The sequence below is a fragment of the Pyrus communis genome, chromosome 4 (assembly GCF_041283825.1).
Source record: "Pyrus communis isolate YQ-2024b chromosome 4, ASM4128382v1, whole genome shotgun sequence".
NCBI classification, from domain to species: Eukaryota; Viridiplantae; Streptophyta; class Magnoliopsida; order Rosales; family Rosaceae; genus Pyrus; species Pyrus communis.
Window position 1 is genome coordinate 3,962,776 of NC_142568.1, and position 25,636 is coordinate 3,988,411.

The 25,636-nt window shown below is 39.6% G+C and overlaps 2 protein-coding genes across 3 annotated transcripts; one reads left to right on the top strand and one right to left on the bottom strand.

Moving 5' to 3' along the window:
- LOC137722717 (uncharacterized) lies at window positions 1-4,729 on the bottom strand. The gene is made up of 4 exons (XM_068461786.2): window positions 4,473-4,729; window positions 2,287-2,345; window positions 580-761; window positions 1-307 (listed from the first exon to the last, which is right to left on the bottom strand). The coding sequence occupies exons 1-4, from the start codon at window positions 4,633-4,635 to the stop codon at window positions 235-237; spliced, it is 477 nt and encodes a 158-aa protein (XP_068317887.1). The 5' UTR covers window positions 4,636-4,729; the 3' UTR covers window positions 1-234.
- A 2,889-nt stretch (window positions 4,730-7,618) lies between these two features.
- On the top strand, window positions 7,619-11,311 carry LOC137723329 (uncharacterized). 2 transcript variants are annotated; one of them, XM_068462493.2, is made up of 5 exons: window positions 7,619-8,297; window positions 8,971-9,284; window positions 9,396-9,452; window positions 9,655-10,133; window positions 10,513-11,311. In XM_068462493.2, exons 1-5 carry the CDS (start codon window positions 7,924-7,926, stop codon window positions 10,819-10,821), a joined length of 1,533 nt encoding a protein of 510 aa, XP_068318594.2. In that variant the 5' UTR covers window positions 7,619-7,923; the 3' UTR covers window positions 10,822-11,311. The 2 variants fall into 2 exon arrangements, with proteins under 2 accessions (XP_068318594.2, XP_068318595.2); XM_068462494.2 differs by having other exon boundaries at window positions 7,632-8,297; window positions 9,664-10,133.
- The last annotated feature ends 14,325 nt before the right edge of the window (window positions 11,312-25,636 follow it).

Genomic DNA, 25,636 nt, shown 5'->3' on the forward strand with positions numbered 1-25,636 from the left:
TTGCCTCTAAATCAAACTATGTCTAAGAGATTCAAGAATTTAACACTAAGTTTCAACAGAGTTCATGTCAGGTTATTCAAGTCCCCTGTGGGACCCACACGCACACCGAAAAGAAAAAACGACAGAATATTCAATTTTTCAGTATCACAGTTCAATATTCTAAAAAGAGGATACAAAAAATACATGTTTGTTAAGATACAGATTGAGGCAGTGACAGAAGATAATAACAAGTATTCAGATTGCAGAAGCAGGCTTTACCTTCCCTTGCAGAAACTGCAAGATATGTTCACGCTTCCAATTGTCGATTCTGTGATAGAGAAAAAAAAATTGTCATAAGTTCGTAGAAACGCGGTTTTTCCCTTGAGGAATACAAATGAAGAAAAAATTTCTAAGCAAGAGATTATAAATGTGCATGGACACGTTTAGGCAACATTCATTATTTAGGATAAATGTGATATCATGACGAAAAAAACAACAGCATGTATATCAAATGGGCCGTCCATACTTTGAGAAACATTGTGAAAGAAAATTAGGGGGATGTGTCCACTGTTTCTACGTGAATGACAAAAGGATGCTCACCTTATTGTTTCCTTATGTTCGCCTGCATCATCAAGCAGGATCAACTTTGGTGGAGAATTGAAAATGTATTGAACTTTGACCGAAGAGAACCGATCCTTCTCTTCTTCAATAAAGCCAACAATTTCTGGATAAAAAACCAGTTTCCTCATGCAGACTTCCAGTATGGCACCAGAATACGTGATCTGTAGTTACAAACTGTCATATTAAGCATTTCCTTATCTATTAAATAAATGTTAAGACTTAAGAGAAGAAGCCTCCGAAGGAAACTTGCAATTTGCAGAATTGGGTAACGTGTACCGATGGATAACATTTTTATAGCATACCCTTAGAATAAAAAATCTCAAGACATCTAAAGTTGCCCTAACATGTCTTGACATTAAACTAGCAAGTCTCATGCAACCAAAACGGGTGAAAATCAACAATCCCTAAAAATAGTAGGGGAGCTTCCAAGCCTTCCATCCTACACTTGTTTTTTCCTTTGAAAGGAAAACTCAAATTTATTTAGTTGTTGTACTAGCACAAGAAGTTTGACTGTTGGAATTTGCATGTGGATAGGGTGTTGGGTTTCTACCCATGTGTCTCGGGTTCGAAACTCCCCCTCCCCTAAATTAATGTAATAGTTTCGAACACTCTCCCCTCCTCCCCTTAATAATAGTCAAATTTAAAAAAAAAAGGAAAAAAAGGTTTGAGTGTTGGAATTTATCAAACAAATTATACAGGAACGGTGCAGATCAGAGATGGGATACTCATACCTGAACTAGTTATCATTCGTATACCTGATAAAGTACGTAAATATGCCCTAAGCATCATTAAGTCTTTGCAAGTAATTAGATTGTGCAATAGATAGGTTCTTACAAGCTGTTTAATTGTTACTAATGACGTTTGGGAATCTGTCTAGTGGTTATTAATGTTCTATGCAAAGGTTATAGGGTTTGGCTATATAATGCTCTATCTAGGGACTAGTTACTCTAGATTAATTTTATGTCAGAGTTTTCAATTTCTAAACTATCCTACAAGATTTCCCCTTGGAAATCTAGGCTCCAACGGTGATTGGAGTAATTCCATTGAGACCCCCCTTAGGCGAACGTTACTTAGGTAACCGCCATCTGCCCAACAAAATGGGAGGGAAAAATAAAGTGAGGGTGGAAGACCAAACTCCTCATCATCCAAGAACGTTTCACTGGAACACTATGGTTATCCATAGCCCAGCCACAACCCAAAGAACTGAAAACAGTACAAATCTCATGAAGCTCCCATCTAAAAGTAAGTGAATGCACATAAAAATTTCTAAACGCTAACTTAAGCATCAAATACTCCTTGGCTGACACCACACCGGTGCCCCATTCATCTTTATTTTTTTTCATCTTGATTTTAGGTTGCTCAAGTCATTCAATCAACTCAGTGGAAATTTGTTGCCAAAAAACTTTTAAGGACTTGTTATTGGGACTCCAAAATAGTCATCCACTCATCTCTTATCTATTTGTTTATTTATTGTCACTAGTCAGGAGTGCAGGATGGCTTTTTTGGAGTGCCAATAAAAGCCTTAATGTAATAGTGTAATACATAAATTACTAATTTTTCCCTACACCAGTGGTTAGAGTTATTTTGGGAAAACAAAGAAGAATAAATTTCAGACCGAACAGGATATCGGCAGATTAAAATATAATTTCAACTTCCAGCAATCATCATGTGTATAACTTTACTTACCTTTGTTGTGGAATCATCGGAATCCTCGGTGCAACATTTCATACAGTCAGATACCAATTCTGCAGTCAAAACTAGGACTTCAGTAAGCATTTTGCGTCTTTTTTGATAAAGAAACGATTATATTAAAAAAGGGAAGAAGCAAAAACAACAGAAAGAGTGGTCAAGCAAACCACCCCAAACAGAAACTGGAAAGAGAAAGAGACAACTTCACAGAGCTGAAGAGCACCCAAACTCAAAATCACAAACTAAAAGGAAGCTGCCTTCCAATCTACCCAAATTAAGGAGAGGGTAATTCCCCTGAACTCATAAGAAATAGAAACCTGGAGGGCTCACAAAAACCTCCGCAAAACCAGCTCCTGCATAATCTTCAAAAACCCTTCTATTTATCTCCATCCAAACCACCCAAAACTCAGCGAAAATCATCCAACCCAACATTACCTTCACTTTATCACCCTTCCAAACCGAAGGAGAGCTTCACTAAGCAGTGAGAGGTAGTCCTCCCTTGGAATTACAGTAATACCCATCTCCCTAACCAGCTTCGACCACAAACCCAATGTCATCGGACAATAAAGAGAGATTGAACAACGGATTTCAAATCTAACTTAAACAACATACACCAATAAGGTGACAAGCAGTAAGGGGGGGTGAGTTCTATGAAACATGTCACAAGTGTTAACTTTGACATGGGCAATTATCCAACATTTTTACTTTAGATGGAGCTCTGGGTTCCCATGTCGTCCAGCAGGAAAGAGAGAGTTTCATTGTCATGATTAGCAATGAAACTATAGTAAGATTTGTAAGAATACCTTCCATTGGGTCTAATTTCCTTGAATCCATCATAAAAGGGTGGAAAATGATATTTTCCAGCAATCTCAAAAGGGAAGAAGATTCTTCCACTTCCCTTTCGATTTCTCCTCAAGCAAAATTCCAGTTCATCCATCCACTGGAAGAATACACAACACTAGAAATGGCCATATTACGATAAGTGATATACTGTAGAGCTTGGAAACTGAGATTTCAAAGAAGAATTTCCCAACCACTCATATTACCAAAACTTGTTTCTATCAACGTTTTTGCACAACAAAATGGCATTTTGTAATGAAAGAGTCACACGAGATCTCTCCTTCCAAGGGCTCCGACAAGTTCCATTCATGACACGTTGGAATCCCATCCATTAGACAGAATTCCATACTTGCTTTTGATCACAGAATGCCACAGAATCCTAATTTAAGGAGAACAAGCTCCATATTTGCTTCAGTATACTTAACTATGCTGGAAGTAAGACAAACCACATCTTACAGTTACAGTCAAATAACAATGCTGGAAGTAAGACAAATCACATCTTACAGTTACAGTCAAAATGTCGAGCAATCAGAAACCGTTCCCACATTTTAGGGTTCTCCAATTCCAATCCCTGACGATTAAAACATCCCTTACATTCACCTTATATTTAGCCTACAGGTCTTCCATCTTTTCGGCCATGTGATGAAGAAAACACTACTTCGATTCTATCCTATCTCCAAAAAATGCAAGTGATAGTGATGTCTTATAATGCAAACAGCATTGGGAACGGCCACTGATTACATCATCTACCCACTTATTTCCATGATTAAAAGCTATGCAGTTGTATTTACATTATTCGGTATGGAATATCGATGGAATTGAAGACTCAAACATTTGTTGTTGCTCCTAATTTCTATGTCCTTAATTGCTACAAACGATAACTGCCAATGCCAAAGCCGCCAACGTAAAGAAATGGAGATTCCTCCTCTTCGGATCTCAAATTCCTTCCCATAAAGTCAGTAACTGCCAATGCTAAAACTCTCACACTTTGTTCTATGATTGCACCAATCAATGTTAACCAACCTAAACACATCCTAAACACTCACTCTTGAATTAAAACACTTCAAACCCCATCAACAACAACAGCAATTCGCACAACAAAAAACACGCCAAAAGGAAGTTGGGGGAATTTGAAAGATAGCTATAGAAATTAATAACAACAACACCAACAACAAAGCTTTTTCCACTAAGTGGAGTCGGTTATATGAATCCTAAAACGTGCTTGATTCTGTGACGTCTTTCGTTAGATCCAAGCTATAGAAATTAATACTGCAAAAAAATAAATAATAAATAATAAAAAAAAAATAAAAAAAAATGGAAGGAGATTGGATTGGATGGGTAACCTTGATCTTTAACATACTCAGCCAAACTGTTACAATCAGAGCACAAAGCGAGACCTGTGAAGCCAAGATTCTCGCATTCCCTTGTGCTTAGCTGCTCCTTCGATGAACCGGAAGCTACTGCCACCGCGAGCACCACCAACATAGCGGCCACCAACGCTCCCATCTCTCTTCCTTCCGAGCTCACGAGTTTCGGTCTCTCCTCCCAAGACTCGAAACAAAAACAAAACGCTGGTCTTGCTCTTGGTCTGGGCCTTCTATTTGTTTCGGGCTTTAGGCACCACTAAGGAAATTTAAATTTTTTTGTTTTGTATTTCTTTTAATTCTTAAAAAAAAAAATTCAGATTGAAGAAAAACATTTTTGACATCCAGCTGACCTAACGGCCATTTCCGAGAAATAGCTAAATTAAGAATAGTGCGAATGGTAACAGCTTTAATCACGAGACTAAATGTTCCATCCCATTCAAGTCCATCTCATTTCATCCCCGTTTCGTTCTGTCTATGTACCAAACGCTATCTAAAATAACAACGTAACACAACACTCGAGAGAAGCCAATTTACTGTCTCTCACACCATAACATGGCAAGTACTCCATTCTAGAGACCATTTCAAACATAAGTCAGTTCTTCGGCTTAAGTTGAATCAAGTGGGTTAAAATTTATTAAGTAGGATCAAAAGTCAACGGACCTAAATTGATAAGATAAATCTATGAGATTAAACCTAATAATTACTTACATAATTGATCTTATATCTAATTATCTCTATGTTTTATGCATTCATGGATGTTTTCATTGTTTGTTCAAAAACAAAAAAGTTGAATCAAGTGGGTTTGGGCCCAACGGGCGTAATGAATTTCGAAACCTCTTTTTTTAGGCCCACTTGTTATTTTCAAGCATCTCTGAGATTATGAATAATTAACTTAAATTCATTTAGTTAATTATTCCATCTCCTTATTAATCATAATTAATTAGTTCAACACGCCTTAGCTCCCGAATAAGGTGTGCGATCCATTAGGTATTACCGGCGAGGCAATAAGAGCGATTAATCTCCAATAATCCGTCTAGCAAATTTAAATTCTTTTTAGTTTTACCCTTATTGTGAAACAGATTATCCATTTCACGGGTCTTACTAACCATGAGTAACACCGAACAAACTGTACGTTATGGTGTGCATGTCAATATGAAATAAATGACATAGAGAACCTATATAGTTTGGAATCACAGTACAAGATACTACAATACTTTCAATTACATTTACAGTCGATGATTAATGTCAAACCCTTTTTGGTGCTGAACATAACACCAATGTAAACTATTTTGCTCGTATGATCCAATTTAAGGCTATGAGTTTTTGTATATGCAAACATTAGTGTGCATTGATCTTTTCGGAATTATCAATATCAACTCGATAGTTCCAACATTCAGGAATAGTTTTAGGATAAACACATGAGAGAACGGTCTTACTAACTTAACTCATTAAGTTACTTGCTTCTTATGTACGAACTATTGTTGAAGTTATCAATATACAATCCCATTGAAGTTATCCATGGACTTACCCAAAAGATTTTATTTGGTTTAGTTGATGTATGGTGATCTTGCTTGATGATTTATTCATGAAATATCGTGGTATTGTCCGAAATAGTTTATCAACCTGTTAATTGCTTTTAGGAGATACCTCTAACAACTACATATTTCCCTTAGAAATACGAATAGAAGAAGGATGAGCTAAAATTACCCTTGAAGCTATTAGAAAAACCCTTACAAATTGCTCCACCAATCTTCTTGTTCTTCAAGTCTTCTCTTTAAGTCTTCTCTTTAAACTCTCCACCTTTGGTTCTCCTTTAGTTGTCAAAGTAGACAACCTTTAGCATCACTACACCACTGAAATCTTCAGTGGTTGGATGGAACATAGAAGAGAGCAGTCCCACAAATATTAAGTGACACTTAGCCATATACGATGACTAATCAAGCTAGTAAAGGATAAAACTAAAATGCAATACAATACTTCACCTATTAATGACTCCTAATTACATTATTATGGTCATATTGTTTATCAAACCACGAATGATGAATACAAATAAAATCTTGAAAGCAAAAGCAATTTAAAGTGAGTTTGGTTTTCTGGTTTTCAGTTTTCATTTTATTTACCTTTCTTTATGCGTGTGTGTATTTATGTATATTTCTACCATAGCTCTCTCGCCATCCTTCCTACCTTCTCTCGTACCCTATCATATATTATCCAACTAGTGCAAAATAAGCTCTCATCATGCTCATAACATATGATATGACGTAAGGAGAGATTTTTATGTATAATCGGAATACAAGAGAACACTACATGCCATAATATAAGTGAATAAACATTGAAAAAAAAAAAAAATATATATATATATATATATATATATATATATTCTAAAGCTTTGTCATTCACTTATATTGTAACACGCAATATAGCAGTTTGTATTTTAGATAGAACAATGTTTGGCTATTTAAGGATGAGTAGGAGCTTCTACTCAAAATTCTTCGTGTTCCAATTATAGAGTTTTGTGCTTATGATCAAAACCGTTTATATTATGAATCACTTTGTAAGAATTATTTGTAAAAAAAAAAATGAATTAAAACTAAAGTCGTTTAGTCTATTTATTGTAGCAAATACATAGACAGTCCGTAATACTTTTGTCAATTTCGTTCATCTATTTTTATACAATTCGATAACTAAACGACCTTAGTTTTAATTGATTTCTTGCTTAGGCAATGTTATAAAGTGATTTATAATATGAACGGCTCCGATCATAAACACAAAATTCTAATAAATCAGCAATGAATTATTTTGAGTATGAACTCTTACGTCATTTAGTACTAGAGTGTAGTGATATTCCTCTTACTTGTAAGTGAAAGGTCTTATGTTCGATTCTTGTCAAAGACAAATTTAAACCAAATTGTTGCTAGTTTTGATACTTAACTCACTCCATTTCTCAGGTAGATAATATTGTTCTTTAAAAAAAAAAAAAAAAAAAAAAAAAAAAAGAAGTTTTGCTCTTTCGGACATGAAAATAGTGAAAAATCTTTTATAAAGAAATGCAAAAGGCAAATGGCAGACTTCCACGTGTTAACAAAAGCGGGAAAGCCTTAACTCTGTCTTGGAATAAGAATAGGAAGAATTATTAGGAAATTGGAGGCCATTGTGTAATTTGCGTTTAGGTTTTTATAACGTTACGCACTCACCACTCCCTACTTGCTTTCATCGGCCGCCATCACCCACCCACCTTCTCTTCTCTTCTCTTCAGCTCCTCCCTCACTCCCACTCTCCGGTACCCCTCTCTCTCTCCGTATGCCAAATATGCATGTATGTTGTGGTATTGGTCTGTACTGTTGATATTCCAACATCAATTCCTCCTTGATATTATAAGGAAGCATTCTTAAATCGACGTTGTAAGAACAGAGCTCAGCCGGTGGCTATGGCTCCTGCCCAACCAGACATGGAGGCTGACCAGCTCCAAGACTGCAAACCATTTGTCAACCCAAAAGTTGAACTTGTTGATGATGATACAGATATCAGAAGGGCTTCCTTGCCAAACTCTGCTTCGGCATCGGAGGGAAAACACATGGCTCCAGTCGTCGACATTGATATAATTCAGTGCACAAGTAATCAGGACAGTACTCAGCCTGATCCCGATGCAACGGATGAATATTCAACCTCATTTGCCGGCACTACGTCCGACACTGACAATTTTTCTGGATTTTGTGAAGAAGGTGAAGTGCAGTCACACTCGTTTGAGGACAATGCTATGACATCTGCTTTTGATGCATTTGCGAGTACATTTCAAACCAGGTGTGTGTGCAGCTTTTTACTTTCCCTCCTCGTAATTTATTATTTCTAGTTTATATCTAGTTACTTGATATCCGTTTGTAACTTGCATGCTACTTCATACATGATTAACTGCTACCACACTCAAGCCTTGGAATGACACGATGAAACCCTTTGTATTATGCACATCTTGATTGGATTTTTGGAACAATCTACATTCTAAACGTGAAACTTTACCACTAAAAACTTGTTAGTTTCTTCCCTTTTAATTAACCCACAGCTGGACTTGTGGCCAGGGGAGGCTGAAATGCGTGAGTCTTCCGGCTCCCGAAAAGGATGGATAACCGTGGCTTGCCACCAGTTGTCCTTTTTTTTTTTTTTTTTTTTTTTAAATAAAAATTAGCTTGCTAAGTAAACTTAAGATTGTCAGTGCGAGTGCGACCGCCCTGTGCATAATTTTTATGGGTGTCTTAATCATGAAATAATAGTCTTTCTAGATGAAACAACAATTATCCAGTCTAAGGTTGTTTTTCCATCCAAAAACACTGGGCAAACATTCTCTGTCTCTCCAATTTTACAAGTATGTAAACATAGACATGGGTTTTTGATACTTCAGTGTCATCTTTTCGGCATGTACTTCTGGTAGATAGTATAACCCCTCACGTGAATATCCCAACTGCCTTTGTTTCTAATTCAGGAAGAAGAAGTTGACAAATCACTGGAGGAGCTTTATACGTCCTGTTATGTGGCGCTGCAAATGGATGGAATTGAGAATCAAAGAAATTGAAGCACAAGCACTAAAGTATTCCAGAGACCTTCGAGCAGCATATGATAAAAAAAGACATACAGGATTCGACCAACGTACTTTGGAAGAATTTGGTTCAAAATCATTGCCATTTTGTAGTCAATTCCGCAGAAAGAAAGCTATGAAGAGGAGGAAACGCAAGAGAGTTGAAGACACAACTGATATAGCATCATACATCTCAAATCATAATGTCTTTTCCTATCTTGGTGGGAGCTTCTTCTTTATATTAAAACATACCATGATTTTGCTCATTCACTCTCCTTCATAAAATACACCTCCTGCGATGATATTTATCCTTGCATTATTATGTATTGCAGAAAATAAAAGATCCGATCCTGACAGCACGTCCATTGCTGATGACTTTAATAATGCAGGTATAGTTCTTACCATTTGTCTTTCTTCCTCATGTTGAGCTGTAGGACTCTTCATTCTTACCAATCTCAATAATCCAGCAACCTTTTGCATTGTGTTCTTAATTTTTTTTTTTTCTATTTTTTTTCTTTATTCACTAGTCCAAGCATAATTTGTTTCCTTAAGATTGACTCCGAGACTAATTTATAATTGTTGAGGGGATAGTAATCACAGAGCAGAGTGCTGATTACAATGATAAACTCAGTACTGGTGATAACTGGGCATTCTTTGAGTACCGAGATGGTGACAAGTCTTTGGAGCATGTCCTTTGGAAAATTGAGACGGTGCACTATCGGGTTCACAAGTTAAAGTATCAAATGGATTTGGTGATGTCCAAAAATGCTGCTAGGTTTTCTTCCAGCGAAAATTTGAGCGTTCTTGTACCCTGTGATGCACAGACCAGCTCTGCACATAGTCCAGCATTGTCTCCTGGCAATGGAGAAACAAACTCTGCGGGAGCTATATATACTTCAGCTCAACATGTATCAGGCTACAATGTTGGGGATCTCGCAATGCCTGACAGTGTAGTCTCAAGTTTTGTGGAGGGAATCACTGTTCCTGATATAATTGAAAGCACTGTGGGACTACCGTCTGCTGTTGACGTTACCTTCCATCAGCCACAGTTCGGAGACTCAAGCGAAGATGTAAGTCTTCCCTATGGAACATAACTTCCATTCCACAACTTTCCTTCAACCTACAGCCAAAAGTATTTCTACTATGTGATGATAGATGCATATCACATATCAAATACGGTAAAATTGACATAGTGGATGTCATCTCTTCAACAACTACCACATGTGGACATTAATTTTGTTTTAACAAAGGGCCTAATTGGGAGTTAAAAAGTTACGCCAAACCCGAAATTTTCCCATCATATAGTTGAGATAATTAATTGATATCGATAGCAGCTCAAAGTATTTTTGTTTGTGTATTTAGTAGGTAATATAAGATACCTTTTTAGTTGCCTTTTGTTTCCCTGCATAACAGAAATGGATCATAGGGTTTTTATGTCATCTCTTACAGATTGTGGATAATGTCCTGACACATAATGAGGCTGCTGAAGCAGGGAAGCGCGCTTTCCAAATGATCAACGACCAACCTAAAGAGGAACATCAGCAACCAGAGAAAGACTTACAAGAAGCCGTTTTTCCAACTCCACAATCAGAACCTGCTCCCTCGGCAGAAGTTGCTGTTCCTCAGGAACAATCAACTCTAGAGTCATGCTTGGCTTCCGATGTAAATTTTCCTAGAAACAAGAGAAAGCGAGGGGAGCGGAAAGCAGGTTCAGTTGTTTGGAGCAAGAAATGCTCAGGCGAGCCCGATAGCCAATGAGTTTCATTTCCTTAAATTATGCTGGTTCATGGAACTACAGAGACATTTCCTCTTCTTTTTCACATAAGTGGATACACGAGCTTGTTACAGTTATTGTGAACTAGCACTTGCTGTATATAGAGAAGTGGTTTCAGTTCCTAAGTTATGCCGTGGTTTCGGTTCCTAAGTTATGTCGCGGTTTGCGGCAAGAGCCAGTCTAGTGTACTTTGACAACTGATATGTGGAATAGTTGGTCTAATTACGTGTTCCATCAACAAAAAAAACGTCTGAAATCTTTAGGACCCGTTTGATAACTATTAGATATCATCAATGGCTTCTCTTGCATTACCCGGCCTGAGCGGGTTTGTTGCTAAATTGTTAGTGTTTTATTTTTGGAATACTTGCTAGTCAACAATAGCTTTTAGCGACAAAAATATTTGACTTTTGTAATGGCAATTGGAATGATATTAACTCCTATTTATTATCTATGTTATGCCAGATGTTCTATGGATACAAGCTTACTAATGTAAAACCCAATTTCGATTGATTCATGCGATACTTTTTTCTTTTTAGTGGTGAGATTATGTGAATGATCTACTACTGATTTTGCTTTAAAGTAAAAAAATAAAGTCGTTTTCTAATTTTAGTCTAGAGTGAAAAAATAAAATTAAAATAACACTAGACTGTAAGGTTAAGTGGTTAATAATTAATATAAACTTAAATAATCATAAACAGCTACATACACTTAACAGGCATTCCTCATTGATGTTGTTTTTTTTTTATGTTGACATGGCTTGGAGAAGATGTATTAATTAGCTTAATGAATCATTTACATAACTGTAACTGAAATCAAAACACGGAATTGAATTCTGATTACGGAATCACCCCGAAGGTTACTAATTATTGCGGAATCAAAAAATTGATGGAACACACTACTGAAAGTCAAGAGTGGGTATTCCATATGCAGCATCAGTCATCTCATATTGTCTAATAACAGTCAAGAGTGGGTATACGGAGCTATTGGTTAGGTTGATGATTAGGGTGTAGTTGTCACCTTACTTCTAGTTAGATCTTGTATCTTCCTTCCCATACTTCTAGGGTGGTTAGAAGCTTTTTGCCTTTCCTTCTTTCTGCTCCCTGTTTTATGGAGGTACCGTGTAGGAGTGATTCAAGGGTGATCAGTGTGTTGATCACACTTTGCCCTATATATCTTGTATTCTTGTGTTGTTGTTTCTCTATGAAAGATATATACAAACAAACACTTAAAACTCAACATGGTATCAGAGCAGGAATAACCTGTCTTTGTGATACTCGTTGCTTTATTCTTCAAGCTTTCTTTCATGGCTGACGAAAACCCCATCCTTGAGTCTGATGCTGATAGCTCACTTGGAGCCAGTCATCAAAATCAACCGGAGATTGATGTAAATCCAAATCAAAGGTTGAGTTCTGTGCTTCTAAATGAGTTCAACTACTTACCATGGTCGAGGGCAGATTCACTTGCCCTAGGAGGAAGATCAAAGCTAGGGTTCATAAATGGAAGTATTGAAGCTCTTGATGCTTCTTCTACCACTAATGAATCTTGGCTTAGCAAGGATCAGTTGGTCATGTCTTGGCTCCTCAATTCCATGAAGAGAAAGATAGCTGAGATATTCAGCTACTCTGAGTCATCATTTCAACTATGGAAGTCTGTGCAAAAGATGTATGGAAATCAGAATAATGCAGCCCATGTGTTTCAACTTAAAACAGATATCACGAGCATGCAACAAGATGGAAAACCTTTTGTTCAACTACTTGGAAGTCTAAAAGGTATGTGGAATCAGTTGGAGGTATATCGTCCACATACAACGGACTCAAACCTGCTTCTTAAAAGGGTTGAGGAAGACAAAATCTTCTAGCTTCTCTCTAGTTTGGGGTCGGAATATGAAGATTTGCATAACCATATTCTCATGAATCCAGAGCTCCCCACATTTGCAAATGTTTGTGCAACAATTCAAAGGGAAGAAGTGAGAAAAAAGGTTATGAACACTGGTACCACAACAACTGCCTTGGAAGCTAGGGCTTATTTTTCCAGCTAGTGATAAGAAGTATGTTGATGCACAAAATCGGCGAGGAATTTGGTACAACAGAAAGTGTCAAGTTTGTGACCTTCGCTATGTTGCTCTGGTCATTAGTGTGGATAAGTATGTAAATGAATAGAGATAGGGAAGCAAACAACACAAGATGTACGTGGTTCACCTAGATTGGCTACGTCCACGGAGTAGAGGAGTTCTTATTAGTTGTGAAGGGTTTACACAAATACATAGGTTCAAGCTCTCTTTTAGTGAGTTCTAGTGAATAGTTAGTACAAATGACATTAAGGATTATTGTGGGAGAATGATCCCCTTTTATAGAAGAGAGTTTCTAGCTTTGTTCTAACATTGACACGTGTCGTATTGTGATTGGCCTCTGATATCGACACGTGTCGTGCTGTGATACCAACATGTGTCGTGTTGTGATTGGTCTCCTGATTGGAGGAAAAATCTTGTGGGTCCTTGACGGTATGCTGTTGACCGGTGCTTAGTAGTTTCAGGATTGGTCAAGTATGGTACAAATAGTGCTCCCCTAAGTTCCCGAGTGAGGGAAGCTCCTCGGTTGGGGACTTGCAAGATCCAAGCCATTGAGAAATCACGAAACTTCCAAGTACCGAAGTGTGGTGTCACATTCACTTGCCTTCTCTGTCCTGTAAGTAGATGTGGCATCTTCTCTTGGAAGTACTTTTCCTTCATCCAGGAGTGGTATCTTTAGTTGGCGTTGACGCACAAGGTAATGTATCATTTTCATTTGAAGCTTACTTGTAGTTTCGGGTTTGGTCAAGTGCGATATAAACCATATAGTAGGAGTCCCCCAAGTCTCTAAGCGAGGAGATCTACCGAAGGAGGTGACAGACAAGGTAAGCAATCAGGGTTCCAAGCAATCAGTCTCAGATCGGTAGGTTGATCTTGGGTTCCGGCTGATTGTACTCATTCTCCCTATTTTTCATTCAACAATAAGGATAAAAAGAAGAAACAGGGAGAAGAGATGATATGAGGTACTCTTGTTTTTAGAGAAGACGGACGAATCGGCACGTGCTTTGTTGTATTTGACTTTCCATATGTGTATTCTTGAACTGGGCTGGAGGGTTTTCTGGTTTCCTCCAAAGGAGCGAACCGACTCCAGAATTTGAGGGTCAAAACAAGTCCGTCAAACCTGGAGTATGTTCGATCCTGATGATATGGGATACTTTTGCTGTTTGACAAAGTAGTAAATGTGGTATGGAGAAGCTTTGTTCGTCGACAACGGTGCTAGCAAAATGCTATTGAGGCTTCTCGATCTCTTTAATTAGAGCAATGATGCCGAGCTTGGATTTGACTTAGACTCTTCCGTCTGGATTGTGCGGTTCCACAAGAAGGGCGTCGTGGTGTAGTGATCTGTTCTAGCTCGCCGTTGAACCTTCTACTTCAATTTTTTGTATAGCAGAAATGGTGCACAACCTTTTCATTTAAATGGTCATTCAGAGCACGACTTCTCAGTGACTCATCCATGCTTGGCAGCTTCAGTGTAAAGAGCCAATATCGTACCAACTGTTCTGAGGTATTTGCTGAAGGAATTCATGACCTTGACAACAGTTGAGGATGAGTACTGTAGAGCAATGCTAGGCAAGCGACCAGACAAAGGTTCCGGACAATCAGTTCTAGATCGGAAGTTTGATTTCAGGTTCCGAATGATTGCATTCTTTCTCCTTGTCCTGCAGGTAAGAGCAAGGGTAAAGGAAAAGACAAGGAAAAAGCATGATATGGGATATTCTTGCTTTCAACCCTGATGATATGAGATATTCTTGCTCTGATGTGGCTGGTTGGCATGGGTATTATCGAAGGAGAAGAAAACTGAGTATTTCGAGAGGTTAGATTGGGAGTGCCATTTCGGATGTAAGGAAGGGTTGAGCATATTTTTTTTTTATTTGGCAGGTTTGCCTCGCTGTGGAGGATGGAGGTCGACATATATAGGGATTATCCCAACAGCGAGTGGTAATGCTGTTCCTTTACCCTTCTCGGTCAAAGCAATGTAGTGGTCGCTGCAAGGTTCACGTGTTTTAACTTTGTCAGAACACTTTGAAAAAGTGGTATGTGGTATCCAGAAAGCTGATGTTGCGTGTGAGGATTGTAGACAAATTTTATCCAATGAAATCCGACTTCTCGAAGTTCGGGGATCGGTGCCTCTTCGATTTCTGAGCAGGTAATCTTGTTGGGGATATGGTTCTCGAGATTCGAAGAGTGGTGCCTCTTCAATTTCTGGGCAAGCAATCTTGTTAGGAGTGTTTTCTCAGATGTGAAGAAAGGTTGGGCATTTTTGCAAGTGTGCTTTGCCACGGAGCACAAAGGTTGACACACATAAGGATTTTCCAATAATCAAGCAGTGGTGCTGAACCTTTATCCTTGTGGGTAATAGTAGGGTAACTGGGCCTTCAACATTTACCTGTCTTAACTTTGTCAGAGTTCTTTGGCAAAGTTGTCCTTGGTATCCGAAGAACTGATGTCGCGTGTGAAGATTACTAATAAATTTTAACCTAGGAAATCCGCTTCTCAAAATTTGGAGAGTAGTGCCTCTTCGATTTTTGAACAAGCAGCCATATTGAAGATCTGACTCTTTCTTTTATAGGAGCACCAATTAAGTTCAAGAAGTCCGTTCTGAAAGTTATTGCTTGTAGGAATTTTTTCCTTATTTTCGTACTTCTGAGACTTATTGTACTTCATTTTTTTCTTCATCTTTTCTGAGAATGTCAGGTCCGTCCAATCGTCGTTTGAAATTGAATGTTGTAAAAGAGGTAGCCATGTCTCCTCAAGATAACATATGGCGCCCATCCTTCTTATCACCTATTTATTGAATTGTTGCCAAATGGCCTTTATTACATAGGATGCCGAATGGCCGTAGCTCAACACTTGTACAGTGTGAGTCTACTTGTAATAGTACTTCAAGTGATCAGCATTCCATAGATGGCCAAGGGTCTTGCCATCGGAGCTCCTGAGCTTGTAAGAACCAATGCGACTGATGCCAATAACTTCAAACGGTCCATCCTAATTTGGGCTAAGTGTGCCTTCACTCGGGACTCTGTCGCAGAGTAGTCTTTTCTTCAATACCCAGTCCCCCACTTTGAAAGAGCGAGGTTTGACTCTTGAGTCATAGTAGTTGAAGATGCGCTGCTTGTAGGCGACATTCCTCAAGTGAGCCTGGTTTCTGTGTTCCTCGACTAGATCCAAGTTGAGGGTGAGTTGTTTGTCATTTTCACTTTGCATGTAGTTCTGGACTCGGAACGTTGCTTGCTTAAGCTCAACTATGACAACAGCCTCTGTACCAAAGGCAAGTGAGAATGGAGTTTCTCCTGTTAAAGTCCGATATGAAGTGCGGTATGACCAAAGAACTTGGGGTACAAATTCTGGACAACAACTTTTAGCCTTGTCCAAGCTGATTTTCAAAGTGCGCTTGATTATTTTGTTGATGGCCTCAACTTGGTCGTTAGACTGGGGATGAGCTGGGGAGGCAAAACATAAGTTGATGTTGAACTTAAAACAGAACATCCTGAACTTTTTGTTGTCGAACTATCGCCCATTGTCCGTGACTATCGCATTAGGAATGCCAAATCTGCAAATGATGTTCTTCCATACAAAGTTTTCTATTTTTGCCTCAGTAATGGTTGCCAAGGGTTCTACTTCGACCCACTTTGTGAAATATTCAACTGCAACGATTGCATAGCGGACCTTGCCATTTCCTGCAGGCATTGGGCCGATCAAATCAAATCCACATTGGGTGAAGGGCCAAGGGCTGATCATAGAAGTAAGAGGCACGGGAGGGGAGTGATGAATAGTTGCGTAGCGTTGACACTTATCACATGAGCGGGATATTCTGATGGCATCTTAGTGGAGTGTTGGCCAGTAATATCCTTGGCAAAAAGTCTTGTGTGCTAGGGATCGAGATCCAGCATGATCTCCGCAGACTCCTTCATGTATTTCTCAAATGACAATTTCCGCTTCCGCAGGTATGAGGCACCGTAAGTATGGTAGGTTAAAACCTCACTTGTAGAGTTGGTCATTAATGATCAGGTAACTGGTAAACTTGTATCGAATCTGTTTAGCTTGGACTTTATCATTTAGGAGAGTGCCATGAACAAGGAATTTATAAATTGGGGTGATCCAGCTATTCCCCTGTTGCAAGTTGCATACTTTCGTGACCATGGTGCTTGGTGTTGCCAACAATTCGACATGAATTTTTCTCCCAATCTTGTTTTCCACTGCTGAGGCGAGGCGAGCCAAAACGTCTGCATGACTATTTGCCGCTCGAGGGACTTGGGTGATCTGGTAGTGGAAGTGCTTGAGCAAATGTTGCGTTTGCGCAAGATACGCTGCCATGGAGTTATCCTTAGCGTCAAAGTTGTTCGTGACCTGGTTAACCACCAATTGGGAGTCACTGAAGATATTAATTTGTTTAACTCCAAAGTGTTTGGCCAAACGTAAACCTGCTAAAAGGGCCTCATACTCGGCTTCATTGTTTGACGTTTTGAATTTGAAGCGAAGAGCATACTCCATTGCCACTTTGTCGAGGGTAGTTAGGACTAGTCCTGCTCCACAACCCTGTTTGTTGGATGAGTCATCAACATATAGAGTCCATACTGGGAGTGTTGGCTCTACCTTCCGGGTTTCCAGGGGTGATGAAGCCGCTGCCTCAGGTGTATGAGAAATGTCAACGGGATAAGTGAATTCGGCAATGAAATCTGCAATTGCTTGGCCATTTTTAGCTATCTTTGGGTGGTAGGAGATGTCAAACTTTCCCAGTGCTATAGCCCATTTGATTATTCGCCCCGAAGTGTCAGGACTCTGAAGTATTTGTCGAAGGGGGTGATTGGTAAGCACGATGATGGAATGTGTTTGGAAGTGGGAGCGAAGTTTCCAAGCAGACATGACTAATGCTAGAGTTAATTTCTCAATGTTGGAGTATCGTGTCTCCGCATCTTGTAGAGCCTTGCTAGCGTAGTAGACAGGTCGTTCAATACTACCATCTTTACGAATGAGGACGAAACTAACTGCTAAAGTTGAGACAGATAGATAGACAATTAGGGTGTCGCCAACTTCAGGTTTGGAAAGCAGATGGGCTTTACTCATGTACTCCTTGAGGTTCTTAAATGCTTCGGCACATTCATCGATCCACGTAATGTACTTTTTACTTCTCTTAAGTGTTTTGAAAAAAAGAGCGCATTTGTCTGTGGCCTTAGAGATGAACCTGGTCAAGGTTGCCACTTTGCCAGTAAGGCTCTGGATGTCTTTTGAGGTTACTGGTTCTTTCATGTTCATGATTGCTTTGATCTTCTCGGGGTTAGCTTTAATGCCTCGTTGGCTAATCATGAAGCCCAAGAATTTTCCAGAGCCCACACCAAAAACGTATTTGTTGGGGTTCAACCTCATTTGATACTTCTTCAGGATGGAGAAGGTTTCAGACAAGTTGGCAATGTGTTGGTCAGCATGTTTGCTTTTGACTAACATATCATCAGCATAAACTTCCATGCTTTTCCCAATCTGTTCAGCGAACATTGAATTGACTAATCTTTGATAAGTCACCCCTGCATTCTTTAGGTCGAATGACATGACTTTATAGCAATATAGTCCTCTATCAGTGGTGAAGGCCGTGTGTTCTTGGTCCGAAAGGTTCATGAGTATTTGATTGTACCCTGAGGAAGCATCCATGAAGCTCAAGAGTTCACACCTTACTGTAGAGTCTACAAGTATATCAATGAGAGAAAGGGTAAAGCTATCATTCGGGCATCCTTTGTTTAAGTCGGTGTAGTCAACACACATTCTCCACAAGATCTTTTGAAGCAAAAGACTTTCCTTGGTCGGATTTTTCTTAACAATGACCACATTTGCTACCCACGTTGGATAATTGACTTCACGGATGAAGCCTATGCTTTTGAGTTTTTCAACTTCTGCCTTCATTGCTTCATATCGTTCAACATCATAAGATCTTCGCTTCTGTCTCACTGGCTTGGTTGGAGGATCAATACTCAAGCGATAACAGATGATATCGGGAGAGATATCTGGCATGTCCTCGTATAACCAGGCAAAGACTTCAGTGTTCTCTTGCAAAAAAGAGATCAATGCCAACCGAATGGGTGGTGACAAAGTGGTGCCAATCTTCACTATGCGATCTGGATAATCTTTTGAGATAGAGACCTTCTCCAACTCTTCAGCAAGTTGTGCTTGCTGGGTGAAAGAGTCGTCTCGAGGATCATCGGGTTGATTGTTACCACCGTGAATATTCAAGTTGGCTTTGTCCAAGCTGGTCTTGATAACTTGGTCATGTATATAAAGTGTTTCTTTGGGTACATGCAAGTGTGGTTGCTTGACTGAAGTGTTGTAACATGATCGTACACTAAGGTGATCTCCTCTGATGTAACCATTGTCATAGGGGGCTGGAAATTTCATCAACATATGCGTGGATACCATGGCCTTGAGATCATTAATGCATGTGCGTCCAAAGATGACATTTTATGCCGTTGGGCAGTCAACCACCAAGAAGTTAGTGGTGATGGTAGCTGTGTACGGGCCTGTACCGATGGTGAAGGGTAAATGTACGCTCCCTAAAGGTTGCACGACATCACCAGAGAAGCTTATCAAAGGAGAAACCGAGTGATCGAGCAAGTGTTCAGCTACATTAAGTGTTTTGAAAGCTTCAACAAACATGATATTGATCGACGCCCCCGTGTCTACTAGGATTCGTCGTACATCAAAGTTGGCTATGTGAGCTTCCACAATCAGTGGGTCGTTGTGAGGATAGATGATACCTCTTTTTTCCTCAGGGTAGAAACATATTGGATCCCAGTTAGGCTTTTGATACTTGCCTCCCCTGATGTCTTCCATGTGAAACACTTGGTGGCCAGGCTTTAACGTTCGTTCATTGTTTTTCATGGCCCTGTTGGAAGATTCAGATATGGGTGTGCCACCGCTTATGGAATATATCACATTCACTTGGCGTTGGTTGCGGTTATCCCTTGGAGGGTGAAGGAGGAACTGGTCAATTTTTCCTTCACGTGCCTAAGCTTCAATATGATCACGGAGGGCGATACATTTCTCGCCGTCATGGCCATTATACTCGTGGTAACCACAAAACATGCATGTGTTCTTCGTGGACTTGAAATCTGGCTCCCTCAGCCTTGGCTTTGATATCAAGTGAGCTATACTGGGGTAAATGGCCATGCATGTGGCGTTCAAAGGTGTGTATGTCTTATACCTTGGGGTAGGACCATTCTTGACATGTGTTTAGCTCACTGCATTGACTGCCTGAGGGCAGGTATTATCGTGGTGATACCTTTGGTTATCGCGATAGTACCCCTTACTCTTTTTATTAAACTGAGACTGGTGAAGATGAAAGTCTTTCCTCTTGCCCTGAGAATGATACGCCTGTTGACTTGGCGAGGTATTAGGTAGGGCAGGGGGAAGCGTCGCTGTTGTTTGGAAGGTTGAGGTCTTCTCATTCTGTTGGATTTGGCTTCCACTCCCCATTTGCTGATAAGGGATGGCTGTAGGGAGTTTTCCTTGATATGTCATTGCCTCGGCGGAGGCATGGTTATAAGCATGTGCCATTACCTCAGAGTAAGTCTTCCAAGTGTTAATATTGATCATGTACTTGAAGAAACAGTCGCGTAGGCCTGCCGTGAAGACTTTAAGGGTGGTCTTGTAATCTGCCTCAGCGCAGCGAGAATACTCATGGCTGAAGCGGCCAGCATACTTTCATAGTGACTCATCTAGCTTCTGGCGAATAGTGTTCAAGTCATCTGCGGAATGCAAGCGATCTGTTTGGAAGATGTGTTGAGAGACAAATAGTTTCCTCAGTTCCTCAAATGAGTCTACTGTCTCAGGTGGAAGACGACAATACCAATTCAGAGCTCCACCAGAGAGGGTAAAGGGGAAGAGAAGATATCGTTCTTCGTCAGTGTGCATCCGGTATGCCATAGTGGACTCAAAGAGGTTAAGGTATTCAATCGGGTCCTCCCTTCCAGTGTAGAGTTGTAAACCAAGCTTTTGCTTTGTCTTTGCTTGGAGGGGGTGTCGAGGATCCTCCTTGTAAAAGTGCCAGGCCTAGGTTGGTTCCAGTCAGGTATTTCGGCCTGACGTTCGGCCTTCAACTTGTTTACTTCCTCAAGGAGTTGTAGGACAAGGGGGTCCTGAGTGGAGTCAGGTACTGCTAGATCCTTCTTCCGCAAGTCTCCATCTTCTCTTGGAATAAGGAAAGCTTGGTCAAGGGCATGGGATTTTTCTTTGGACTTACCGTACTGACTTCCAGGGCGAACGCCCCCGAGTCCCCCGTACCTTCATATTCCTCTAGGACATGTCGTTCATTTCCTAGATTAGCAATTGGCTTGGGGCATGGGAGAGGACCAAACCTTTCAGAAACCTTTGGATCATTGACCTTCAAGCTTATGTGGATGGGGTTCTCTCGACGTTGCCTCAGGAAGTCCCGACAGTCGCGATAAACAGTTTTTGATCCTTCTACTCCTTCTGCAAGAAGGTGCCTTCCTTCACTTCTCCTGCTTCGGGTCGAAGCAGCTGGGTCGAGAGAGGTCTCATGTTGATCAACACCTTGATGAGTAACTCGCTCCCCATTAGGGATATCCATGTTGAAGGCAGGTGATCCCCCGTGGTGGGGGGCATCCAGGTAGTGGTTGACTTCCCCGGGGGCGATGAGTTCGTGTGTTTAAGTATGCCTAGCTTCATGGAGCATTCCGAAGAGCTTCTCATACTTCTCCTGGAGGATCTCATTCTTTATCGCTATCTTGTTGTTCTGAGCCTCTAGCTCATCGACTTTAGCCTAAAGAGCAAACCTCTTTCGTTCCTTTTTTTCTTTGTTTTGCATTAAGTGCGAGGGGGGTGTCGTTCTGCGTGTTGTGGCTCCCTTCACTCCCCATGTTGGAGAGGGGTGCCTAGTCGAAAGAAAGTGTGCGAATGGTGGAAACCAGCTTGATAAAGCTGGAGAAAGTAGGAATAAGTGCGATTCCCACAGACGACGCCAAATGTTAATGCACAAAATCGGTGAGGACTTTGGTACAACAGAAGTGTCAAGTTTGTGACCTTCGCTAGGTTGCTCTGGTCATTAGTGTGGATAAGTATGTAAATAAATAGAGATAGGGAAGCAAACAACACAAGATGTACGTGGTTCACCCAGATTGGCTACGTCCACGGAGTATAGGAGTTCTCATTAGTTGTGAAGGGTTTACACAAATACATAGGTTCAAGCTCTCTTTTAGTGAGTTCTAGTGAATAGTTTAGTACAAATGACATTAGGGATTATTGTGGAAGAATGATCCCCTTTTATAGAAGAGAGTTTCTAGCTTTGTTCTGACATTGACACGTGTCGTGTTGTGATTGGCCTCTGATATCGACACGCGTCGCGCTGTGATTGGCTTCTGATACCAACATGTGTCGTGTTGTGATTGGCCTCCTGGTTGGAGGAAAAGTCTTGTGTGTCCTTGACGGTATGCTGTTGACCGGTGCTTAGTAGTTTCGGGATTGGTCAAGTATGGTACAAACAAAGTACAAGGGAAGAAATCCTCATCTCAAATGCAAACATTGTGATGTCATCGGACACGTGAAGGACAATTGCTGGATTTTCCACCCTGAGCTCAAACCAGACTTCATGAAGAATGAAAGGTTTATTCAGAAGAAGCCTCAGTTTCCCAGTTACAAAGCTAATCATGCCTCATCCCTATTAACTAGAAGCTCAGAGGATCTTCTAAATTTTACCTCCAATCCCACCACACTTATAAATGAGTTTGTTGCATATCTTCAACTGAAGAAGGAAGTCTCTGGGAGTGATAAAGCTGGTACCTCTGGTAATGGCAACTCAACTACAATGCTGGGAAAGTTTGCAGGTTTTTTGGCTGACTCGAAAAAGCTCACTCAAGACAACATGCAAGGTATACTGACAGCTTTCAAAACTGCTCTAAATATAAATCAATTGCATGATTTGTGGGTCATAGATTCCGGTGCCACATATCACATGATAAACCAAGTTTACAAGCTCCGTGATTTTAAAAAACTTTCTACACCTTCACATGTTTCAGTTGTAGGTAGTTTTTTAAAATCATGGAGCTTGTAAACTTGGTTTGTAATGTGATATGTGGCATCGGAATATATGTCACACATCATGAAACAATATTTAAGCAATAATGGAATTTTGCATCAAACCAGTTGTGTTGGTACTCCACAACAAAACAGTCTAGCAGAGAGAAAGAATCGTGATCTACTTGAAAAAACAAGAGCTCTAATGTTGTACATGAAAGTACCAAAAAGATTTTGGTCTCAAGGGGTCATGACGGCTGCATATATCATAAACAGATTACCAAGTCGAGTCTTGGAGTTCAAATCTCCAATAGAAGTGTTAAAAGGAAGGGATGTTAGTCTATCACATCTTAAAGTCTTTGGATGCACATGCTATGTTCCTATTCAACCACAACATAGGGATAAACTGGACCTTGGGGCTAACAAATGCATGTTTCTTGGTTACTCATCTACTTAAAAAGGTTACAAGTGCTATAGTCCCGAGTTAAAGAGAGTTGTAGTTTCAAAGGATGTACGATTTGATGAAACTAACCCCTTTTCAACAAGTTGTCTGAAGAAGTCATGTTTTGAATTTTTTCCCTTACCAAGGGTTGAGGAACTATCTTTCAAGATACAACCTCTTAATTCTCCTACTGCAGCTGATGAAATTCAAGATAGTAATCACAATCCTGACCAACAGATGCATAATGAAGAATCTTCTCATGAAGAGCCAGAAAGCTCAACAGAAGAAACACAACAATTTCAAGGCAAAAGAATCCAGTGCATGCTAGGTATCCTCATACAAGGCTTCAAGATTATGTGACTTATTCAGCAAGGCATCCAATCTGTGGTTTCATGTCCTACCAGAAAGTTTCATAATCTTATGCTGCCTATTTGAACACCATCACCAGTCACTACAAGCCTCAAACATTTCAAAAAGCTGAGTATAGATCGATGGCATCCATAACATGTGAATTAATATGGCTTAAGGGTCTGTTGAGTGATTTGGGGTTTCAAACAAAGTAACCTATGTCAATGTACTGTGATAATCAAGTTGCAATGCACATAGCTTCCAATCCAGTGTTCCACGAACGAACAAAACATAATGAGGTTGATTGCCACTATGTCCGTGCTCAAGTGCAAACACAAGTGATTCAAACTCTCTACACAAGAAGTGCTGATCAATTAGCTGACATTTTCACTAAACCATTACCTCCAAAACAGTTTAAGTGTCTTCTATCCAAACTCGATTCCATTAACATTCTGGACCCGGCTTGAGGGGGAGTATTGAAAGTCAAGAATGGGTATTCCATATGCAGCATCAGTTACCCCATATCGTCTAAAAAAAGTAATGGGTATTCCATATGCAGCATCAGTTACCCCATATCGTCTAAAAAAAGTCAAGATTGGGTATTTGGAGCTATTGGATAGGTTGATGATTAGGGTATAGTTGTCACCTTACTTCTAGTTAGATCTTATATCTTCTTTCCCATACTTCTAGGGTGGTTAGAAGCTTTTTGCCTTACCTTCTTTCTGCTCCTTGTTTTATGGAGCTGCCGTGTAGGAGTGATTTAAGGGTAATCAGTGTGTTGATCACACCTTGCCTTATGTATCTTGTATTCTTGTGTTGTTGTTTCTCTATAAAAGATATATACAAACAAACACTTAAAACTCAACACACACTCCAATGAAATTGAACTCTCTACATTTAAGCGATGTTCTAATTTTGGATTTTTGAGGGAATCGAAAATGGAGTTGGTCACACGCCAATGGAATTGGGGCCTCTATTGTTCTTTGTTGTATTTAAGATCAGTTGCCGACTGATCAGAAGTAAATCGGTTGATTTGCACAATGCCTATTCGAGTCTTTCGATTATTGTGGGCCGCGAGAGATCATGCCATTAGGGTGTGGAAAACTATCAAGTTGGAAGGAGAACTTCTTGGAGAATCTCAAACAATTTTATTAAATTTTTGCTAGTTTAGCAGTTAAACAGTGTTAAAGAACTACTTTAGCTAATCACTTAAACTTTTCGTCTCCAACAAACACGCTCTGTTTTAACAAATTTTGAATATTTATTATCACTCATTTTAAGAAGAAAAAACTCAACTCACTCATTTTTTAAAACAACATTCTCTCTTCCTTTTGTCATTGGCTCGAGAATTCCACTTGAATTTCATTAATTTTTTAATATTTAGCTCAGTTGCTCTATAAACTTAAATACTAACGGTTCATTTTTCTATAACAGAAACTCTTTTATAGAGTCAAGCTTCTCTTGAAGATGAGTTTTTTTTCAAATTTAAAACTCTTTAAAATAGAGTTTTAGCGGATTTACAGTTTTATGTGGAGATGCTTTAAAAAATGACCCAAGCCATCTCTAGTGTTCATTACTATCTTCTCCCCCAAAGTTTTTATTCTGAGCTTCCAATTTTGTGCAAGTTTTCTTGGGTAAAATTGATGACAAATGTCAAATTCATTGGAAACCTTGGGAGTTGATGTGTAGGCTTGTGTAGGCTAAATGGTGGAGAAATTTTCAATGTGCTAGGAACACAACTTAGTATATCAAATGTTATAATACAATTGGTTGAATTTTTTTTTCAAGTTCCCAACAATTATATTATTATATTTAGTGTACCAGGCCGTATTTCCAACAGGCGAGCTGATACCCTACATATCATAATACAAGTAGAGGGACATATATGGAAAAATCTCTCCCAATCATGATGTCTTTTTCCTAATGC